At 65.6% G+C, this 18,409-nt stretch overlaps 1 protein-coding gene across 1 annotated transcript in view; it reads right to left on the bottom strand.

The window, feature by feature from the left end:
• Positions 1–18,409, bottom strand: part of BMP1 (bone morphogenetic protein 1) — a 20,418-nt gene that overhangs the window by 1,712 nt on the left and 297 nt on the right. Inside the window, exons 2-15 of the mRNA XM_010562996.1 lie at positions 9,416–9,529; positions 9,180–9,332; positions 8,968–9,085; positions 7,887–8,065; positions 7,669–7,774; positions 7,156–7,280; positions 5,406–5,521; positions 5,017–5,119; positions 4,365–4,481; positions 4,139–4,284; positions 3,631–3,826; positions 3,425–3,550; positions 3,153–3,313; positions 2,841–3,021 (exon numbers count right to left, since the gene is read on the bottom strand). Coding sequence (XP_010561298.1) covers positions 2,841–3,021; positions 3,153–3,313; positions 3,425–3,550; positions 3,631–3,826; positions 4,139–4,284; positions 4,365–4,481; positions 5,017–5,119; positions 5,406–5,521; positions 7,156–7,280; positions 7,669–7,774; positions 7,887–8,065; positions 8,968–9,085; positions 9,180–9,332; positions 9,416–9,529 — 1,941 coding nt within the window. The remainder of the gene's footprint in view (positions 1–2,840; positions 3,022–3,152; positions 3,314–3,424; positions 3,551–3,630; positions 3,827–4,138; positions 4,285–4,364; positions 4,482–5,016; positions 5,120–5,405; positions 5,522–7,155; positions 7,281–7,668; positions 7,775–7,886; positions 8,066–8,967; positions 9,086–9,179; positions 9,333–9,415; positions 9,530–18,409) is intronic.

Here is an 18,409-nt window from a genome sequence, read left to right as displayed (position 1 = left end):
CGGGGACGGCGGGGCATGCAGAGCGGCAGCCGGGGAAGCAGGCAGCGGAGGGGACCCCCGCGAGCCCCTCGTGCAGCCGGGGCTCGGCGGCGAGCGGCTCTGCGGGGAGGAAGAAGAGGAGGAAGAGGAGGAGGTGGCGTGGCTGGCTCTGGGAGGATGAGGATGGGCTTCGGGTGGGTTCCTGGGGGTGTCTGGGCTAGGGGAGGCATGGGAATGGCAGCGGAGGGGTTTGGGCTCGCCCGGAGCATGGCGTCCCCCCGGGCTGGCCATACTTACCTCCCAGCGCCCACCACCTGCCCCATGTCCCTATCGCCGGTGTCTCGGGGCTCGCCAACCCCCCCCAGAGCCCCCCGCTTTGGGGCCGGGCCGGGATGCTCCATGGCTTATCACCCCTCCTTGCTCCCCCTCCCCATGGGGCGATGGTTTGGGGAGTGGGCAGCGGTGGGGGGAAGCCAGCAGCAAGCGGGCACCAGCTACCCCAGCATCCCTCTCCGAGCTCATAGGGATGCTGGAGAAGAGCATCCCTCCTGGAGCCAGCGGCAGCAGCGAGGGTAGGGAGTGGGGGGGTCCTGTCCCAGCCCCCCCCAACCCCTCGGGGCAGCCCCAAGCCCCGCGGCCGCCTCTCAACCGGAGGCTGTAACCTGACGTCTCCTAGGTCTGAGAGAGGAAGCGAGGCGGAAAAGCTCGTTTGGGGATGGGAAGGGGCTTCGGATGGGCCGGGTGGGCTCAGAGCAGCTCCAGCACCGGGGGAGCGTGCGTGGCATCACCCCGCCGGCAGGACGGAGGGAGCCTGGGCGGGCGAGACAAGAGCGGAGAGAGTTGGCAGAGGAAAGAAGCCCACCGGGTCGGTGTCTTTAGCAATCCTTTATTCTAACCAGCTTGCTCGCCGCAACCCGGCATTGCCGTGCGCTCACCGTTATCCCGGCGTGCATCCGATGGCTCCGGGCTGCTCACCGCCCCGCAGCCCCCGCCTGCACCTATCACCCCGCTACGGACCCCCCGTGCACTGGGGCTCGGCGGAGAGCCAGGGGGACGTACCTGGGTGCCGACACCGTGGCGGATTCCCGGGCGAACGCATCCTTACGCGCCAGCCGACGGAGCCGGCTGCTGCCTCCCGTCGCCCCGGCCCGCGAGGAGGAGGAGGAGGAGGAGGAAGAGGAGGAAGAAGAGGAAGGGGCCACATCTTCGCCGGGGGAAAATGGGTGCCTGGGCGGCCAGGCTGCCCATGGCACCGAGGGACAGAGCTCGGTGGCTGGCTGCATCCAGAGCGGTGGGGAAGGAGCGCAGAGACCCTCCGCGGCTAAAAAGGAGCCGCACGGGAGATGCTTTGCCCAAGGCTGGCCGGGAGCGACCCTGGGGGGGGGACTGGAGGAGGGACCCTGGTGTGGCCGAGTCCTCCAGCGTGGTTCTGCTGCCGGGAAAGCCCGAGACCTGAGCGGCGAGAGGTGGAGGAGAGGGTTTGGTGGTCCGGGATAGGGGCAGCCCCCATGGGACCGCCGCACATCCCGGTGGGAGGAAGAGGAGGAGAGCAAAGGGGAGAGGGAAGGAACCCGAAGCGCGGCGAGGGGACACTCACCCGGCTGCCCTGTGGTCCCGCTGCCGCTTGGCCGCTGGGCTTTCCCGAGGTCTCGCTTTGCTGGAGGGTGCCGGCTCCCGATGGCTGGGCCCCGCTGGGCACCTTACTTGCCTTGGTTTTAATTAAAAAAATAAAGCAAAGATACTCTACCCCTGGCCCGCGGGTCTCTGCCGCTCCGGCCAGCTGCCGGGCTGCCTCGGGGAACCCTGAGAGCTCCTGGGGATGCCGGCTCCCACCGCTCTCTGCAGCCGACCGGCCACGCTGCCCCTCAGAAACAGCCTCGATGGGGCCAAAAAGCAGCGGGAGGTGCAAGGCATCAGTGGTCCGGTCCAGCCCAGCCCAGCCTGTCCAGGAGGTGCCGTCGGTCGGTCGCTCGCGGCCGGGCTGATGTCCAGGGCACCGCACCGTGCCGAGGGAGACCCTTTCTTGCACAAGGGTCCCGTGGCAGCCCCCAGCCCGGGGACCAGCCCTGGGTGATGCTTGGCGGTGGCCAGTGGTGCGTTTCGCTCCGTGTCCCCATCTCTACCTCCCCAAGACCCAGCCGAAGGTGACACCATCTCCCAGCCGGGTGGCCCAGGAGAGGAGAGAGGACCACAGAACAGACAGGGATAAGCAGGTAATGGTTTTTGGGAGGAGGGACCACTCCGGAGACCTAAGACATGGTGGTGGCCGGATACTGATATTCCCGCTACGGCGTTAGCTGGGATGCGGAACACCCTGCCCGGGAAGCAGAGCAAGCCCGTGGCCGTGCAGCGTAGCGGGGTGGAACAGCACGGCAGGCAGCAGAGCGGAGCATCGCTGCCCTCCCCGCGGTAGCATCGCCCGAGGGGTGCAGTGCCCGGCCCGCGGCGGGGCTGGGGGGTGGGTGGGGGGAGAGCTGCTCCCCCCGGCCAGCGCTGGCCCCTCCAGGGCTAAGCACATCCCTGTCCCCAAAACATTTCCCTCTGCCTCTGCGGATGCAGCTGGAGCCCAGCGCCCGCTGGCCACTTGGGGACCTCCCGGGAGCACCCCAGGATCTGAAGTAGGACCCAATTGCCCCCCAGAAGAGGGGAGAAGCCTCAAGAGGCAGCAAAATATGCTGCCGGAGGGGGTTCAGACCCCACGAGGCAGAGACCCAAGGATCACCCTGCCGCCGGGCTGGGACCGGGGGCTGCACCCCCGGCGCAGGCAAGGACAGGCGTTAGCAGCGGTTTGGGGGTGCGGGGAGGGTGGGCTCGGCGAAGGAGGGCAGGGGATGCCCGTTGCCAGGGCCGGGCAGCTCTACCTGAGAAGAAATGGGCTTTGAAGCCCTTTTTGGAGACGGTGTTGTCGGACTTGAACTCGATCCTCATGTTGTTGTACTGGGAGGTGATGACGTCCGGCTTCTCGGCGCCGCAGAACTTGCCGTGCAGCTTGGAGTCGGCGGTCAGCCCGCTGCGCACCTCCACGAAGTCGTATTTGCAGACCTGCGGGGTGCAAGGAAGGGGAAGGGGGGGGACGACAGGGGGCTGCTGGCACGGCTGTGCCACCCTGCCAGCCACCGGCAGTATCGGGGAGACGCACACGATGGAGAGGGGCTGCTCCCCGGCTGACTCACGTCATTGCCCTCGGTCTCGAAGAAGTCGAATTGCAGGGAGATGCGGTACTGGGTGGGGGCCACCAGCTGCCAGATGCAGTTCTTGTTGGGGGGGTACTCCTTCGGCCACCCCGGGCTGGTGATGGAGCCGTTGAGCTTGGTGAGGAAACCTCCGCAGGCGGCTGCAGGGCGGGAGGCACCCAGCGCCCGTCACGTCCCCGGGCTCCCTGGGATTAGGGATGCTGCACGGAGCGGGTGGGGGGACGGCGAGGCTGGGGGGGGGGATCACTCACCCTCGCAGCGGCGCTTGTCGGAGGCCAGCTCGTAGCCGGGGTCGCAGGCACACTTGTAGCTGCCCAGGGTGTTGACGCAGCGCTGCTCGCAGCCGCCGTTATTGGGACGCGAGCACTCGTCCACCTCTGGGCAGGGGCAGTGGGGTTGAGCGGGCAGGCAGGGCCCCCCCTGGCCCCCCATCCCACTCCCCCGGCACATCTCCTACCTTTGAAGAAGTTGACGGCAAAGCCCGCCTTGTTGATGGAGCCGTCGGAGACAAATTTCATCCAGAGCTTGTTGGAGGTGCTCTTGATGTCGTCTGGTTTGTCGTAGCCGCAGTAGCGCCCGATGAGGCTGCTCGACTCGCTGCTGCCATCCCGGATCTCCAGGTAGTCGTAGGCACAGCTATCGTGCCGCTCGATCTGGCGGGGGGTGTTAACGGGGGACCGTCTTGGCCTCAGCATCCCCAAACCCTGCCTGTCACTTTCCTTATGCCCACGCTTCCAGACCCACGCACCCACCAGCCAAGGGAGCTGGTCTGCTGCATGGGGAAACTGAGGCACAGAGGCAGCGCAGAGGGATGCGGGTGGCCAGGCAGGGCAGCAACAGCCCCGCTGCAGCCCCAAGCCTGTCCTGTGGGGTGCATTGGGTCGGGGAGATGCCACTGGGGAGATTTCCCCTTCCTACCCCAGGGAAGGGGGGGACCGGCACGGCACGGGGGGATGCTCACCCACCTCAAAGGACTGGAAGGTCAAGCCCACGTGGAAGCCCTCGGAGACGGTGATCTTCCAGATGCACACCTTGCTGGGTCGGTAGTCATCGGGGTAGTTGGGGGACTGGATGTGCCCGTTGTCCTTCTTCACGTCCCCCCCGCAGATGGCTGGAAGGGAGAAGCTGCCTGAGCTCCCCCCACACCTTGCCCCACCGCCAGCCCCATGCCCCCTCCCTGCCCTCCCCTACCTTCGTAGACGGCGAAGAAACCTTTGCCCACCCAGTTGCTGCTGCTCCGAAACTCAACCCAGAGGCGGCTGTCGGTGGAGATGATGGGCTCGGGCAGCTTGTTCCCGCAGAACCTGCCTGGGGATGAAGGCGTGCTGGGCTGCCGCTCGCCGGGCACCCTCCTCTTCCTCGCCACCACATCCCGGTCCCTTCCCCCCCGGCCCCACACCCCTTGCCAGCATCCTAAAGGGAAAGCGCTGCTTCTCCCCCCGCTCCCCTCCGGCTTTTCTGGCTGTTTCACAGAAACTGGTTATTTCAGAGCGCGGGGTCAACTGGGATTTGGGGAACATCCAATTCACGGGGATAGGACCGAGATACCGGCATCTCCCTGGGGAGAGATGTGCCGGCCAGCTGGGTCAGCCGTACTGGTTTCACTGGTATGGGCCAGCAAACTGGTGAGCCCCGTTCACCCCCAAAAACCCCTCCGGGGCCAGCTTCCCCCCGCCCCAGGGCTTTGGCAGGTCACAGTCGGGCAGGGATACAGGCAGAGGGGAGTCCCTCACCCCGCTGCCTGCACCCGGAGCATCCCCATGGGGCAGGAGGTGAGGGCAGCAAGGCAGGCAGCGGGGCAGGCAGTGCCAGCCGGCCAGGCTAAGAGCTCCCGGTTGGTTACCTCGCAGCGTGGCCTTTCTCCAGAACCCGTCTCTCACCTCCACGTAGTCGTACCAGCACAGCCGGCTTCGGTAGAGGTCCAGGGTGGTGAAGTTCAGGATGATCTAAGGTTGGGGACAGGGGGGGAAGAGAGTGGGGTGAGCCCCCCCCAGCACCCCACGGGGGTCTCCGTCTGCCGTGCTCGGCCGTGCTGGGTGCCAGCGGTCCAGATGGCACCGGGACCCGCTCGGTGGTGATGCCCGGCAGCATCCCGAACCGTAGCGAGGCACCGGGCAGTGGGGGATGCTGGGGTTAGGGGCACCCCGAAAAAAGGGTAGAAGGTGGGGCAAGGAGGGAGAGGAGGGCTGGGAGGAGGTGGGGTGCCTTCGGTGCTGTGCCGGCGGCCGGTACCTTCTCTCCGGGGGTGACGGAGATCCTCCAGACGCAGTGCATGTGGGCAGAGTATCCGTTGGGGAACTCGGGGGAGGAGAAGTTGCCCTGGCTGTCCTGGAGCGTCTCCCCACAAGCTGCAAAGGGGGAAAAGCAGGGCTCAGACCCCCCCCGAAGCCCCCAGCATTGAGATGGGCGGCATTGGGTTCAGACCAGCTCCTGCCCCCAGCCCCCCTGCACCCAAATTCCCAGCCCCGAGGACAGCTCTGCAAAAACCCCCCCCCCACCGCCTTACTGCAGCAACCCCAAAAACCCCCAAACCTCACCGGAGAGGCTGGTGATGGTCCCAGCTTCCCGGCACCCCCTCGCAAGCACCGTGCCCCCCCTTCCCCAGCCACCGAGCCCCGGATGCAGGAGCCATCCCATGGCCCCCCCCCCGTGCCCTGCCACGCCGCGGGGGCCCGGCTCGCCGCCCAGGCTTTGGGCAGGTTTAGGCAGCCGCGGCTGGATCTGGCCCAGAACTGCCATCTGGAAGCCACATGATGCCGCGGCCACGGCACACGGCGCTTCGCTCCGGCTGTCGTGGGGCCAAGGCGGCCGCCCCCCACCTCCCGCTCGGGGCGGGGGGGCTGCGAGATGAAAGGGGAAACGTGCAAAAAAGGCAGCTTGAAACCTGGGCTCGCTGCCTTTTTTCCCTCCTTGCTTCGTAGTGGAAACAAAGGGAAGGGAAAGCTGGGCTGCAGAGGGGATTTTGGGGGGGGGCTGCTTTTTTGGGGCTTTTTTTTTTGTTCCCCCCTCCAAACTAATCACTTTTCCTGCTCGCACTCGCAGCCCCGTTTCCCTGCAGCCCCCGAACGTGGCACGGCTGGCTGCTGGGGCCCCTCACAAAAGCGTCCCTCTTCCAGGCTGCTAATTAGTTGCTGGAATTAAGCGGGAGCGTGCGGGAGCCAAACTCCTTGCAGATGTGGCTGGTAAAGTCCCAGAGCACGTGCCTGCAGCCGGGGGACTCGTGCCAGCCTCCCCAGTGCCCGGGGCAATGCCACCGCTCACGGGCCACGGTCCTCAGTGCCGTTCAAGGTGCCGACACGTGCGCCGGTCGTGCCGAGCATCCCTTGCTCTGCACCGGCCCCGGGGAGGACCGTGGTCTGCGGTGGGACCGTGCTGTCCCACCCCGCCGGTAACAGCCCTGCATAACGCCCAGCTGTGCCTCATCCAAAACCCTCTTGCTGTCGGGGTGAGTTGGAGGATGCTCTTGGAGGATGCTCTTGGAGGATGGTCTCCGAGGATGCTTTGCTCTCAGAGGATGCTCTCCTGTCAGAAGATGCTCTCAGGGGACGCTCTGCTCTTCAAGGATGCTCTTGGAGGATGCTCTCTGGGGGATGCTCTTTTCTCAGAGGACTGGGAGGAGAGGGCAGCTGAGGATGCCCTTGCTCACACCAGCAGAGCCCCGTGGCTCACCGAGGTCTCGCATTTAGCTTCTGCTCACAAACACCCCAGAAAAGTCCCATGGATGGAGGAAGGCAACTTGCGTGGTCCTCGCAGGGGGTCCGATGGTGAGGAGGACCCCAGAGAACGTTTTGCCACTGGAAACAGGGGATGCAGCCAGGGCAATGCTTCCTTTGTCAAGTCTCGGGGTGAAAGCAGAGCCGTTCCCCGGCAGATACGGCCCTGTGCGCGCTCACCCCAATCCGATCAGCCCGGCGGCTGCTCTGGCCCCCCGGCAGTGACACACCGCCCCGGCCCAGGGCTCAGCCGTCCCAGTGGCACTCACCCGGGCAGCGGTAGAGCTTGCGGGCCTGGGCGATGTCCCCTTTGCTCAGACGCGTCCGCTGGCCGATGGCGGGCCGGACCCCGTTCACGTCATACTTGGGCAGGATGGTGTCGAGGAAGATGCCCCTGGGGCGAGAGCAGGCAGAGGCTGAGCGGCGGCTGGAAAGCGCCTGGTCTGCGGCTGCTCCCCGCTGCTGGGGGAAGGATGCTAAAAACAGCCTGGCTAATTAAAGCCTGCGGGCCGGTGAGTCAGCGGGGACGCGTCCCCGCTGGAGGTGACCGCGGGGACAAGCACCATCCCTGCCCTGAAATGGGATGCCATAGGGCTTCATCCTGCCCGGCATGCCATGGCACGGCTCTGCTGGAGATGGGAGCCTTGCACAAAGTGCATTAACCTCATGCAAAGCTGCTAATGTGCCACCATCTCCTCCCCCAGGGCTGGGGACCCCACGCCACTGTCTCAGGTGCTGTGGGAAGGACGGAGACCCGTGGGCGAGCCACCCCGGCCGCATACCTGGAGAAGGTGTTCCTGGCGTAGTGCATGATGCTGTCGAAATCGTATGTCTCACCCAGCGACTCCACCTCCTCCGGCTCCATCTTCAAGAAGTTGTACTCCTGCCCTGCGGAGGCAGGCGGGATGGGGATGCCGTCAGGGGGAACCCTGGCTTTGGCAGCACCCCACAGCAGGGAGGAAGAGGAAGAGGAGGAGGGAGGCTGGTCCCTGGTCCCTACCTGGCTGGATGTTCTCCCGGATGATGGAGACATGGTCATCCCGGTCGGGGCGCGTGTGCTCGTGCCAAAACCCGATGACGTGGCCCAGCTCGTGCACCACGATGCCAAATTTGTCACAGTTTTTGCCGATGGAGATGGCCTGGGGTCCCCCTCCTCGGCGGCCCACATAGGAACAGCACCTGGGCGGGGAGGTGGGTGGCACCGGGTCAGCCCCGGCTCTCCCAGGGGATGCCCCTGCGGTGTGGGCATCCCAGTGCTTCCCTGGGTAAAGACATGAGTCAGGCTGGAAGCATCAACCCTCCTGGTCCCGCTCGGTGTGGAGCATCTGGGAAGCATCCCTGCTGCCTCGGCTGGCTGGAAGCTTCAGCCGTCCTGCCCACGCAGGGAGCTTGAGCCATGCCTCCAACCTCAGCTCCGCCTGGAAACTGGGAGACCTCTGCTCCTGCCCCCGGGCTGCCTGGCACAGCACGGTACGGCTGCGGGCAGCCCCGGCATCCCAGGGTGCTGCTCCCATGGGTGCCCATCCTGCACTGGTGATGGACTCTTGCTCACGCCTGCCAGCTCGGCTGGTCCAACTCTGCACGCCAGCCCCAGGCTCAGGGTTTGCGCCCATGCGGGGGCGCGGACCGGCACCCCCCGCCGCCGTTCACAGCCCGTTCCAGGGGAAAGCCTCCTCCTAACCACCATCTGCTTGGCTGGGGCTGTGCCCTGACGCGTGAAGATGCTGAGCTCTTCCAAACCCCTGTTTCCTTTGGCGTCAGCCCTGCTGCAAGCCCGGGCTGGTGCTGCGCCACCGACCTCAGCCCCCGGCCCGGTCGGTGGCTCCAAGACCTCCTGTGCCTCAACCACCCTCAGGGAGCAGACCCCACGGACAGGTCCCCTTTGCACCCCAGCCCTCCACGAAACCGAGCGGGTCTGGGCCAACCATTTAGCACCACGCACACACTGACATGGGCCTTTTGGTACCAAGGCACGTCAGCCGAGCATCCTAACAGCCACCACGCTCCCTCCTTGCAGCGCAAGAGCCAAGGGGCAGGGTGGTCCCGGTGCATGCCCGGGACCCCCCCCTTAGTCCATGTACCCGCAAGGGCGGTAGGTGAAGACGATGTAGCTGTCCTCATCGTTGCGCTCCAAGAAGGTGACGCAAGTGTGCTTCTCCCAGTGCCGCATCGCCTGCCGGAAGATGGCTCGCTGGCTGCCTGCGGGAGGGGGCGGCGGGGGCCGTCAGCCCGGCATGGGGAAACTGAGGCACGCCGGGGACGGAGCATCCGCCCCCGGCTCACCTGCACTCACCGCTGAAGTTGCCGCTAATCACGTAGGGGATGACCCCATCCGGCCACACTCTCTCCGGCCGGGACGTGGCGGCACGGCGGCTCCGTGCCCGTTGCCGGCCCCGGCTGCGCGGTTGGTGGCCCGGCCGTGGGCTGGCGTTGGTGGAGTTGCTGCCTGTGGGGAGCAGGGCGGGGGGGTCAATGCGGGCAGCCCCCCGGGGATGGAGGCGGCCGGGAGGGCTGGGACCGCGGTGGTACCTGAGGAGTTGGTGGGCAGGCGTGTGATGGTGTGGCGTGCCAGGTCCACCACCCGGTCCACCTGGAAGAGCTGCAGGTCTTCCTCGTCCAGAGCAATGTCTCCCAGGAAGGCAGCTGCGGGAGGGGGACGAGGTGTGAGCCCCCCCCATGCCGCTGCTGAGAGACCCCAAACCCCATCGGGGCTGGGCTCCCCGCACCCGGGCTCCCCGCACCCAGCCCCTCTGCACCCAGCATGACCCTGAAGAGGAAGGCAAGCCCTTCCTCCTCCTCCTCGTCCCCCTTTCCTTCAACTGGGGGCCGGGAAGGAAAGCGAGCGTGGTGCTGGCCGGGCTCCCCCCGCTCCCCAACCCGCCACCGTGTCGGCTCTCCCAGCAGCCAGAGCCAGCCCCGTGCTGACATCTGGTTCGCATAAAGCCCGGTCCATCACTTTTTAGGGTTTCTGTTATTATTTGTGTTGCAAAACTGCCTTTTTTTTTTTTTTCTTCACCGTGCAAAACCCAACGCTGGGCTTGGGACCCCCTTCCTGCCCGGCTCCTGCCCCCCAGCCCAATTCGAGCTCCGGCAGCCCTGAGATGCTCCAGTGACCTCTGAGTCATCTGCCACCACGAAGCAAAGCCATATGGCCCGGGAAGCTCCCGCTGCGCCCAGCACCCGCAGGAACGGAGCTGGCCGAGGAGCGTCCGTCTGTCCGTCCATCTGCCAGGGCCAGGAGCCCCTCCGGCACCGCTCTGCCACGGCTCCCGTGGTGCAGAGATGCTTCGACATTACAGGGCTGGAGGACACAACCCTGCACGGCCCTTCCTCCTCCTCTTCCTCCTCCTCTTCCTCCTGCCCTCCCGCGCGCCACGGCTTCGCCATGAGTCAACGCTGCAGGACGCGGCTCCCGGCTTCGGCATTTGGCCGGCGCCGAGCCCCGGGGACCCGGCTTTTGCGGAAACACGGCGGCCTGAGCACGAGGGCTGGCTGAGGTCATGCCGTGCCGCTGCGCCAGCGCCGGCACAGAGGCTCTGGATGTGGCCGGCGTGGGGTGGAGCTGGGTTTCTCGCCGGGTTTGTGGGCATCTGGGGTTGAATGGGTGGTCCTGGGCATCCCCTGCCCTCGCCGGCCCCTGGGGAAGGGCAGGGGAACGGCAGCGGTGGGCAGTGGGGTGGCTGGAGCAGCTTAGGGGCTGATGGGGAGCGGCGCCAAGTTCGCGCGCTCCGAGCAATTAACGAGTGGATCCCAAAAGAGCCACTAATTACGAAAGCAAGGCGGGACATTTAGGATAAGCCTGACGGGTCCAAAACAACCGGCACGGGGTGAGAGGAACAGCCCGGGCACCCTCGCTCAACCGGACCCTGTGGCTTTGCGTGGCACCCAGCCCAAACCCCGCTCCGGCGGTGGCACGGAGCATTTTGGGGTGAAAGAGCCATGTTTTGGGGCTGTCCCCGGCACCATCCAGCCGGTGGGCCCATCCCAGCGGAGGAAGCCCCAGGGCAGAGAGCAGACCTGCTGGCAGAGCCAAGGGAAGAGCAAACAAGCCGGGGCCGGCACCTCCCCTGGCACCAACCTGCCGCTGGCACGGCCAGGCTGCAATTTGAGGGCAGAGCAGAGGCAGGAGCCGGCCCCGGCCTCCCCGCACCCTCCCCGGGGCTGGGAGAGACGTGTCCGAACGGGCAGCGCGGGGGAGGACCAGGGCCTGGGAGAAGGACGAGCATCCCGTGCCAAGAGCTGCGTGGAAAGACAAGGGAAAGTAAGCTCGCTTACAGCCGAGCAAGCGCCGGCAGAGCCAAGTGATATAGAAACCATATGTGAGGGATTTGGGATACGTGAGAGAACCGGGCAGGCGAGCGTGGGGACGTGGGGCTGGTTTCCCAGGCGGTTGCGAGGCAGCTAGAATCCCCCAAAAATCCCCAGCCCGGGGCGGGGGGAAGGCGGCTCGCTACTCCCGGAGGGGACATCGGAGCCGTGGGGCGGAGACGAGGGGGTGTCCCGGCAGCGATCCCTGTAAGGACACTTTGGGGACAAGCCCAAAGCGTTGGATTGAGAAACTTCCACGTTGATTTGGGCTCTGGTCGCATTCTCCTCCCATTTGCTCCCTGTGCATCCTGGCCCCGGAGACACGTGGGCTGGTTTGGGGGTGGGGGGGGTGGGGTCTCTGCTCACCAAAATCCCCCAGATGCTGTTAACCTCTCCGAGGGGCTTCGTCGGAGATGCTGCCACGCTGCTGCCACTTGTCCCTTCCCGATTCATGCCTTAGCAGCTCACCAAGCGAGCATCCTCCCTCCACGGTGGAAGGGACCCCGTGCAAGCGAAGGGGACCCCCTGCAAGAAGAAGGGACCCCCTGCAAGCAAAGGGGACCCCCTGCAAGCAGGGGGCTCATGGGGTGAAGGTGCCAGGGGCAGGAGAGGTCCCAGCCCACTGCCGCGGGCAGCGAGGAGCTGGCGAGGTTCGGCAGAGCACAGGTCAGAGGAGGGGGAAACTCATGGGGGAGCCCGGTTGGGGTGCAGCAGGGAGATGCCAGCTTGGCTTCGTGCTCACTGGGGAGCAGACAGCACCCACCGAGGCGTCACACCTCTCAGCACCCATGCTCAGCAACCTGCACCCTCACCCTGCTGGGGCACGATGCCACTCCGGTGCCCGAGAAAACCCAGGACACGGGGCACAGCCCCCCAGCCATCCCTGTAAGGGACCCAGTGCCCCCGAGCCGTTCCCAGTCCGTGGGCTGTGCCCTCTGCTCAGCCCGGTGCTGGCCGTGGAGGCACCGGGGGCAAGGTCCGAGCCACAGAGGTGCCAGCAGGCGGGATGCGGTGCCAGCAGGGCAGATATGATGCCATCAGACGGGATGCGGTGCCAGCGGGGCACCAGCTTCAAGGGCAGGCACCGGCCACGGGGTCACGGTGGCCCCATCCTCGTCCTCATCGGCCAGAGAGGAATGGGGACGGGAGTGGGGAAGGGACGAGGGGGAGCATCTGGGCTCTGGCTATGCGCATCCCTCCCGCCACCCAGAAAACAACCAGCTGTTTGGGACCTGCTGGCGAGGCTCCCACCAAGCTCTTCCTCACCCCGAAGCCAGGAGATAACTCAGCCCTCCTCTGTTGTTTGACTTTTTGTGCTATGTATTTTCTTTCGGGTTCTTGGAACGGTGACGTAACCCCCGGGGCTGAAGCTTTAGACAAACAAGGTTTTTCATTCGGAGCTGGGGCCAACCCCTGCAGCACCCCATCCCGATGCTACAGGCATGTCCTGCCCGTGCACAGCTCGGTGGCTGTCCCTGCGCGGTCCCTCTGTCCTCCCTGCCGTGGCACACCAGGGATGGAGGAGCTGCTCAGCATCCTTTATAATCCCAGGCAAGGCAAGCGGTGGAGAGGGGTACCCGTGGGCCTGACCTCTCCGGCATCACCAGGATGTTGGGATGAGCCTGACCTCAGACTCCACCAAGGCTGGGGACTGTGTCGCAGGAAAAAAAATTAAAAAATAACCCGCGGGAAGAGGCCGGGGCGCGAACACGGTGTTCTGGTGAGCAGGCAAAAGCAAACAGAGCAGCGGGGAAGCCTTGGCAGGGGAGGGCGGCAGATAAACAGGACGGGATCATGTTCCAGGTCAGTCTGGGGCAAACGAGCCTCCATCCGTGGTGCCGAACGGGAAAGACCCTCATCCCTGCAGGGCTTTCACCAGCCCTCGAAGCAGCACAGGGCAGGACGGGCTCCCGTGGCTCCGGCAGGATGGGCAGCATCTCCTGCCCGGGAGCAAAAGCTCAGCCCAGCCTTCTCTTGCTGGTTTAGCAGCTCCGGCCCAGCCGCTGCGAGTCCTCGTGTGATGCCGAGCCACGAGCATCGCTCCTGGTGCGAAGCGTGGAGCAGAGGGAAGGGTTCGGAGCGTGAGAGGAGGCAGGGAGTGAGCCGCTCTGCCCCAGCCAAGGACGGAGGCATCGCTGGGGTGGGATAGAGGAAAGCGGTTTAATAGGTGCATCCCGGCCTCGGCCGAGCTGCCGGGTCGTAAAGCCGTGGAGTCACCGGGGCAGCATCCCACTGGCTCGGCAGAGCCGTTAAATATGTGAGGAATGCTCCTCGCGCCGCCCCCTCGCCCCCGCACGCCAGCCCAGCTGCGCCCGCTGCGAGCTCCGCTCCCGGCAAAACACGCCGGGGCCACGGCCAGAGGAGCGGGCACCCCGCTTGGCTGGGCCTGGGGGGGTCCCCCCATTCTTTGGGGGTCTGCCCTGCCCGGAGACCCCTGGGACGGAGGCGTAGGTGTAAAGGCGGAGGGATGCGGAGCATCCCAGGGGCTGTCGGGGTTGGGGGGAGAAGCCCCCCATTGCTGCTGCCTCCTGCCGAGGTCCCTGCCGGGTGCCAGCTCTCCCCCTGCCACCTCTGCGGTGGCCCCGCAGAGACCCCGAGGACAGCGGGGACAGGACCGAGGCACGCAGCAGAGGTGAGCCAGGCCCTCTCCTCTCCCCCGGCAGCAGCGCAGCCCCTCTCCCGGTGCCCCTCGCCGGCAGCCGGAGAGAGGGAGCAGCCAGCCTGTAAATGCCGGGGCGAGGAATATTTGCTTTCCCAGAGCACCTTCCGACGAGCGCAGCAGGCACAAAGCAGGAATTCAAGCCTCGGCGGCCAGGCTGGGAGCCAGGCCAGATCACGGCCCCTCCGCAAGCAGTGGGGAAACTGAGGCACGGGGGGACAGAGCCGGTCAGCACCAAGGGGCAACCCCCCGAAGAGCCAGTCCTGGCACACAGCCGCTCTGCTATCGGTCACTGTCCCCGCAGGCAGCTGGGACCCCCTGCCTGCTGTTTTCTTGCCGGCACATCCTTGTCCCAGCAGGTCCCTTTGTGAGACTGGCGGCTGTACCAGCACTGGGCACCCTCCTGCCAGCAGCCCTGCTCTCCTTTCCCCAGGGTGCAGGCAGAAAGCAGCATCCAGGCAGCCGGGGAAGGCAGAGATGCTAAAGTACAGTGTCCAAGGTGGAGGGATGATCCCTCTCCCCAATTCCCCTCCTGTCTCCTCTGTGCATCCCTCTGCGGTTCAAGGCACATCTCGCCCGGAGGCAGCACCGTCTCCGCCACCGCTTCCTGGGGCATCCATGGCCAATTCACCTCCCCAGCCCTGGGTATCGGGGTGCAGGCTCCGAGCCCTTTGCCTACTCCATGCCGGGCGATGCTGCAGCATAGGATGGAATAAGCACCGTGAAGCCTGGCCTCTAATAAACACGGCCCCGCAGCAGCAAACATCTTCCAGCTAATGAATGTCTGGGGGCAGGTCAGGAGCAGGAGGGATGGTTTGATCACTCCGGGGGAGGATTTTCCTTCTGTTTCTCTTCCGTGACAGCAAACGGAGGAGAAAGCCTCCTCTGGGGCTCAGCGTGGAGGATGCCAAACCTAAGGCATGTCCGAGCCCCTGGGAAGAAGCGGGGGAGAGTGCTGCAGAGCTGTGTGTGGGGAACGGGCTCTCCCTGCCTCCCCTCTGCAAAGCCAGGTCACCGAGGAAAACACAGCCTGGGCCAGCGGCATCGGTCACTTGTGAAAGGGAGAGCTGCTGGAAAGGAAAATATTTGCAAATTGCTCTGCCAAGGGGATTGGGGGGGGGGTTGTTGTTGCATTCCCCTGCGAGGAGGGGAGCCCAGCGGTGGCAGGGTGAGAGCGGGGACCGGAGCCCATCGGGGATGGGAACGCGCCCCGACACCCGGCTCAGCACATGTGGGGGTAACCCGGGCTCTCATGGCTCGGGGCAGCCGCCCCGGCAGGATTGGCCCCTGGTAGCGGCACTGTGCCTGTCCCTGCCGCTCGGCACCAGCCCTGCCAAGGGGCACCGGCTCCCAAGGGCTCCCAGACCTCTGTGCATCTGCCCCAGGGCTCTGGCTGCAAACATATACCCCCCTCGTGCTTTTATTGCTCAACCCTGTCCCCACCAGCCCTCCCCACGCACCGATTAACTCCTTCCAAAGTTTGCTTGCAGCTCCCTGGCCGGGCTGCTTAAACCCTCCTGCAGCTTGAGAGAAGGGGGGGATTTTCTCATTGCCTTTTGCATGTGTACAGAGGGGGGTTTGCCATACAAAGCCCCTCCCGGGGTAGACGGGACAGCGGTGACCGACAGCCCTCCTGCAGCCCTTGGCCAGGTTATAAGCGGGACACTCGCTCTCCACAGCTCGGCGGGATGGCAGCAGGATGCTGTTTTCTCTCCCCGCCGCGACGCCGGAGACCCCCGTGAAGCCTCGGCAAAGCCGTGGGCAACCAGGAGGGCACGTTCTCACCCAGAAAACACCCTCTGCGGCACAGTCAAGATGAAAAATTTGGGGAAAACCACCCATGAGCCATCCTCCCTCCTTTGCCCGTATCCCTCCCGGCTGCTTTGTTCTCCCCGGGTCCGGCCGTGGTTCCCCAAGGCCGCCCCATCCCACCGGCCATGTGTTTCCCAGCCCCGGCACGGCGGCGGATAAAGCCTCAGGAAACGCCATCTCCCCCCTCGCCACGACCCGCCGGCGTGAATCAGCAGCCGGAGTGTTTCCCAGGAGCCGGGAAGGGAGGGCAGGGAGGGCGGGTGGGCGAGCGAGCCCCCCAGCCTCGCCATCGCACACCCGGCCCCCGCCGGAGCACGCCACCGCGCCGAACGGGTGATTACACAAAGATAAAGCAGATCCCGGGATCGGCCTGAGATTTCCAAGGTCTCTGTGCCATCCTGAGCCCTGAACCGCAGGCCTCCTGCCGGCCCCGGCTCCGCGGGTGGATTTTTACCCTGCATGAATAAGCGACATATAACGGCTGGAAAATATTTTTGGGCAGCTTGACAAGTGTGACTGCAACCAGTAGCCTTCGCTGACTACGCCTGGAAAGTGTAATCTAGGTGAAACCCAGGCGGCCGGAGCCAGAGCGCTCCAGGCACGGCTGGGAAGCTCGTACACCCGGGGAGGGGGGCTCAGGCCCCCAGCCCCATTCACGCACGTGATGCTCCCCGTGCCCATCGCTCTGCCATCACCCTGCGGGCAGGAGATGCTGAGCCCCCCGTGGACAGCATGGGAGAGCAGATTCCCCCTGAGCAGCTACCCTGGGGGGCTGCGTGAGCCCTGCAGAGCTGCGCACCCCCCATATCCCCCTCCCCACGAGTGGGGGGAGCAGGGTGACAGCACGGCCGTGGGTAGCAGAAGCACACCAGCCCCACCCCCAGTTTAGCCTGGCACCTCCAAACGTGACCGTGGAGCCGCACGCGGGGAGTGAGGCAGGCTGCATCCCTCCCCAGGTGCTGGGGGCACCCGAGGGGTCCCTGTTCCCGTGGCCGAATTGCTCAGCAACCCCCCCAGGATGAGCCAAGAACAAACCCTCGGGCTGGACACGTTTGGTCAGTGCTCGGACAGGCTCTGCAAACACAGGGAGCCGCGGCCGAGCTTCTCCCCCGGCGTGGTGGGGTGTGGTGGGAGCGATGCCGGTTGCCTTTCCCGGCCGGAGACTCGACCAGGATCCAACCCAGCGGCTGCTCTCTTCACCGCTGGGCACTGAGACCTGGATATCCTGCTGACCGGGTGAAGGGAAACCGGGGCCACGGCTAATTCCTCCCTCCCTGGCTGCCCGGGGGCTGGTCCAAGGGCCGGATCTCCCAGCGGTCCCATTTTGGCATCCCTGGCAAAGAAGCGGCAGCACGGGCAGCTCTCTTCCCCTGCTGTGGCAGGGCTGGCCCGCTGGCACCGGTGCAGACGGGTGGCATCACCGGGGCAGCCGGTGAGCCGCGGGCAGCCGTCCTGCCAGGACGGGCGGCCTCAGGATACCTCTGGCATGAGTTGTGCCGAGGAACCCAAATTCCTCTCCCGGCACTTCCCTTCCTCGTAGCCTCGCCGGGACCCGCGGCAGCGGCAAGGCCTCGGTGCTCAGCTTTTTCCAGCGCTGCCTGAAGCCTTGGGGGGGGACTCGCCACCCCAAAACAAAAACAAGCCCCCACATGGGTCAGGGGGATGCTGGGGAGGGGGTGTTTGTGGCTGCTGAGCAGACCCCACTGGTGGACCTCCCCGTCCCAGTCCTGTGGACATCAACTGGGGGTAAATACCCGGCTCGTGTGGTGCGTGGCAGGGCCTGAACCCCCCCCCCGGGCCCCCAGGGAAGAGCTGCAGTAATTAAATTAGTCACATAAGGATCTCGTAAAGGCACGCCGGGAAGGCGGAGGGGGGGGGGAATAGCCACCTCGCCGGCCCCGAGAAGCGATGGGGGTCTCGGGGTGCGCGGGAGCGGGGTGAGGAGGGGGCCCTCACCCACTAGCAAAACCACTCCTAATTAGTTTGGCTCATCAGCGGGCAAAGCCTTCTCTCTCCCGTGCAGCTGGATGAAGTGGGAGCGGAGCGGAGGCTCCAGCCGGCTCTGCCCGGACAGTTTTGCAAGCCTAGCTGTTTCAGCCCGGGAGGGCAGGAAGGGAAGGATTTTTGGCCAGAAAAAGCCCTCATGTAGACAGAGTTATATCAACAGACGCCTTCCAGTGCAGACAATGCCATTAAAGAGAAACGTGATCCTCCAGCCAGGACCCGCCAGACCCAAGCCCTTGCCTCTGTGTTCAGCCCTGCCTGTCCCTCCCGTGCCTCAGTTTCCCCCCCCCCGAAAAAAAAATCCTCCCATCCCCTTTATCTCGCTCTGGGAGACAAGGACTGTCCCCCCCGTGGCACCCAGCCTGCTCCCAGCCCTTCCAAAATCTAAAGAACAGCTCAGCAGCAATCCCCTGCCCCAGCACGGAGGGACCCCGGCCCGGGGGGGGGGACACGACGATGACAAACACCTCCCGGGCTAAGCCTGGCCCGGGCGTCCCGGGACGCTACAGCCCGACCGGACCCCGGGGGGGGACGACGACGACGACGACGAGGAGCTTTCTCCGGTTGCGGTTTGGGAGAGAAGGAGAAAGCCAAGGGACACGGAGCGTGGGTCCGGCTTTGGGGTGGGCTGGGGTGGGGGCTGCCCACCGCCTTTGACAGCTGCCGGTGCGGCCAAGGCTGGGGAGAGAAAGCGGGGCGCCGTTCCAGCCCCCCCCCCCCACCTAAGTACAACCAGATGC

This window comes from Haliaeetus leucocephalus, unplaced genomic scaffold (genome assembly GCF_000737465.1).
Source record: "Haliaeetus leucocephalus isolate CR32 unplaced genomic scaffold, Haliaeetus_leucocephalus-4.0 Scaffold162, whole genome shotgun sequence".
Taxonomy (NCBI): domain Eukaryota; kingdom Metazoa; phylum Chordata; class Aves; order Accipitriformes; family Accipitridae; genus Haliaeetus; species Haliaeetus leucocephalus.
This window is presented reverse-complemented; position numbering and strand designations above follow the sequence as displayed.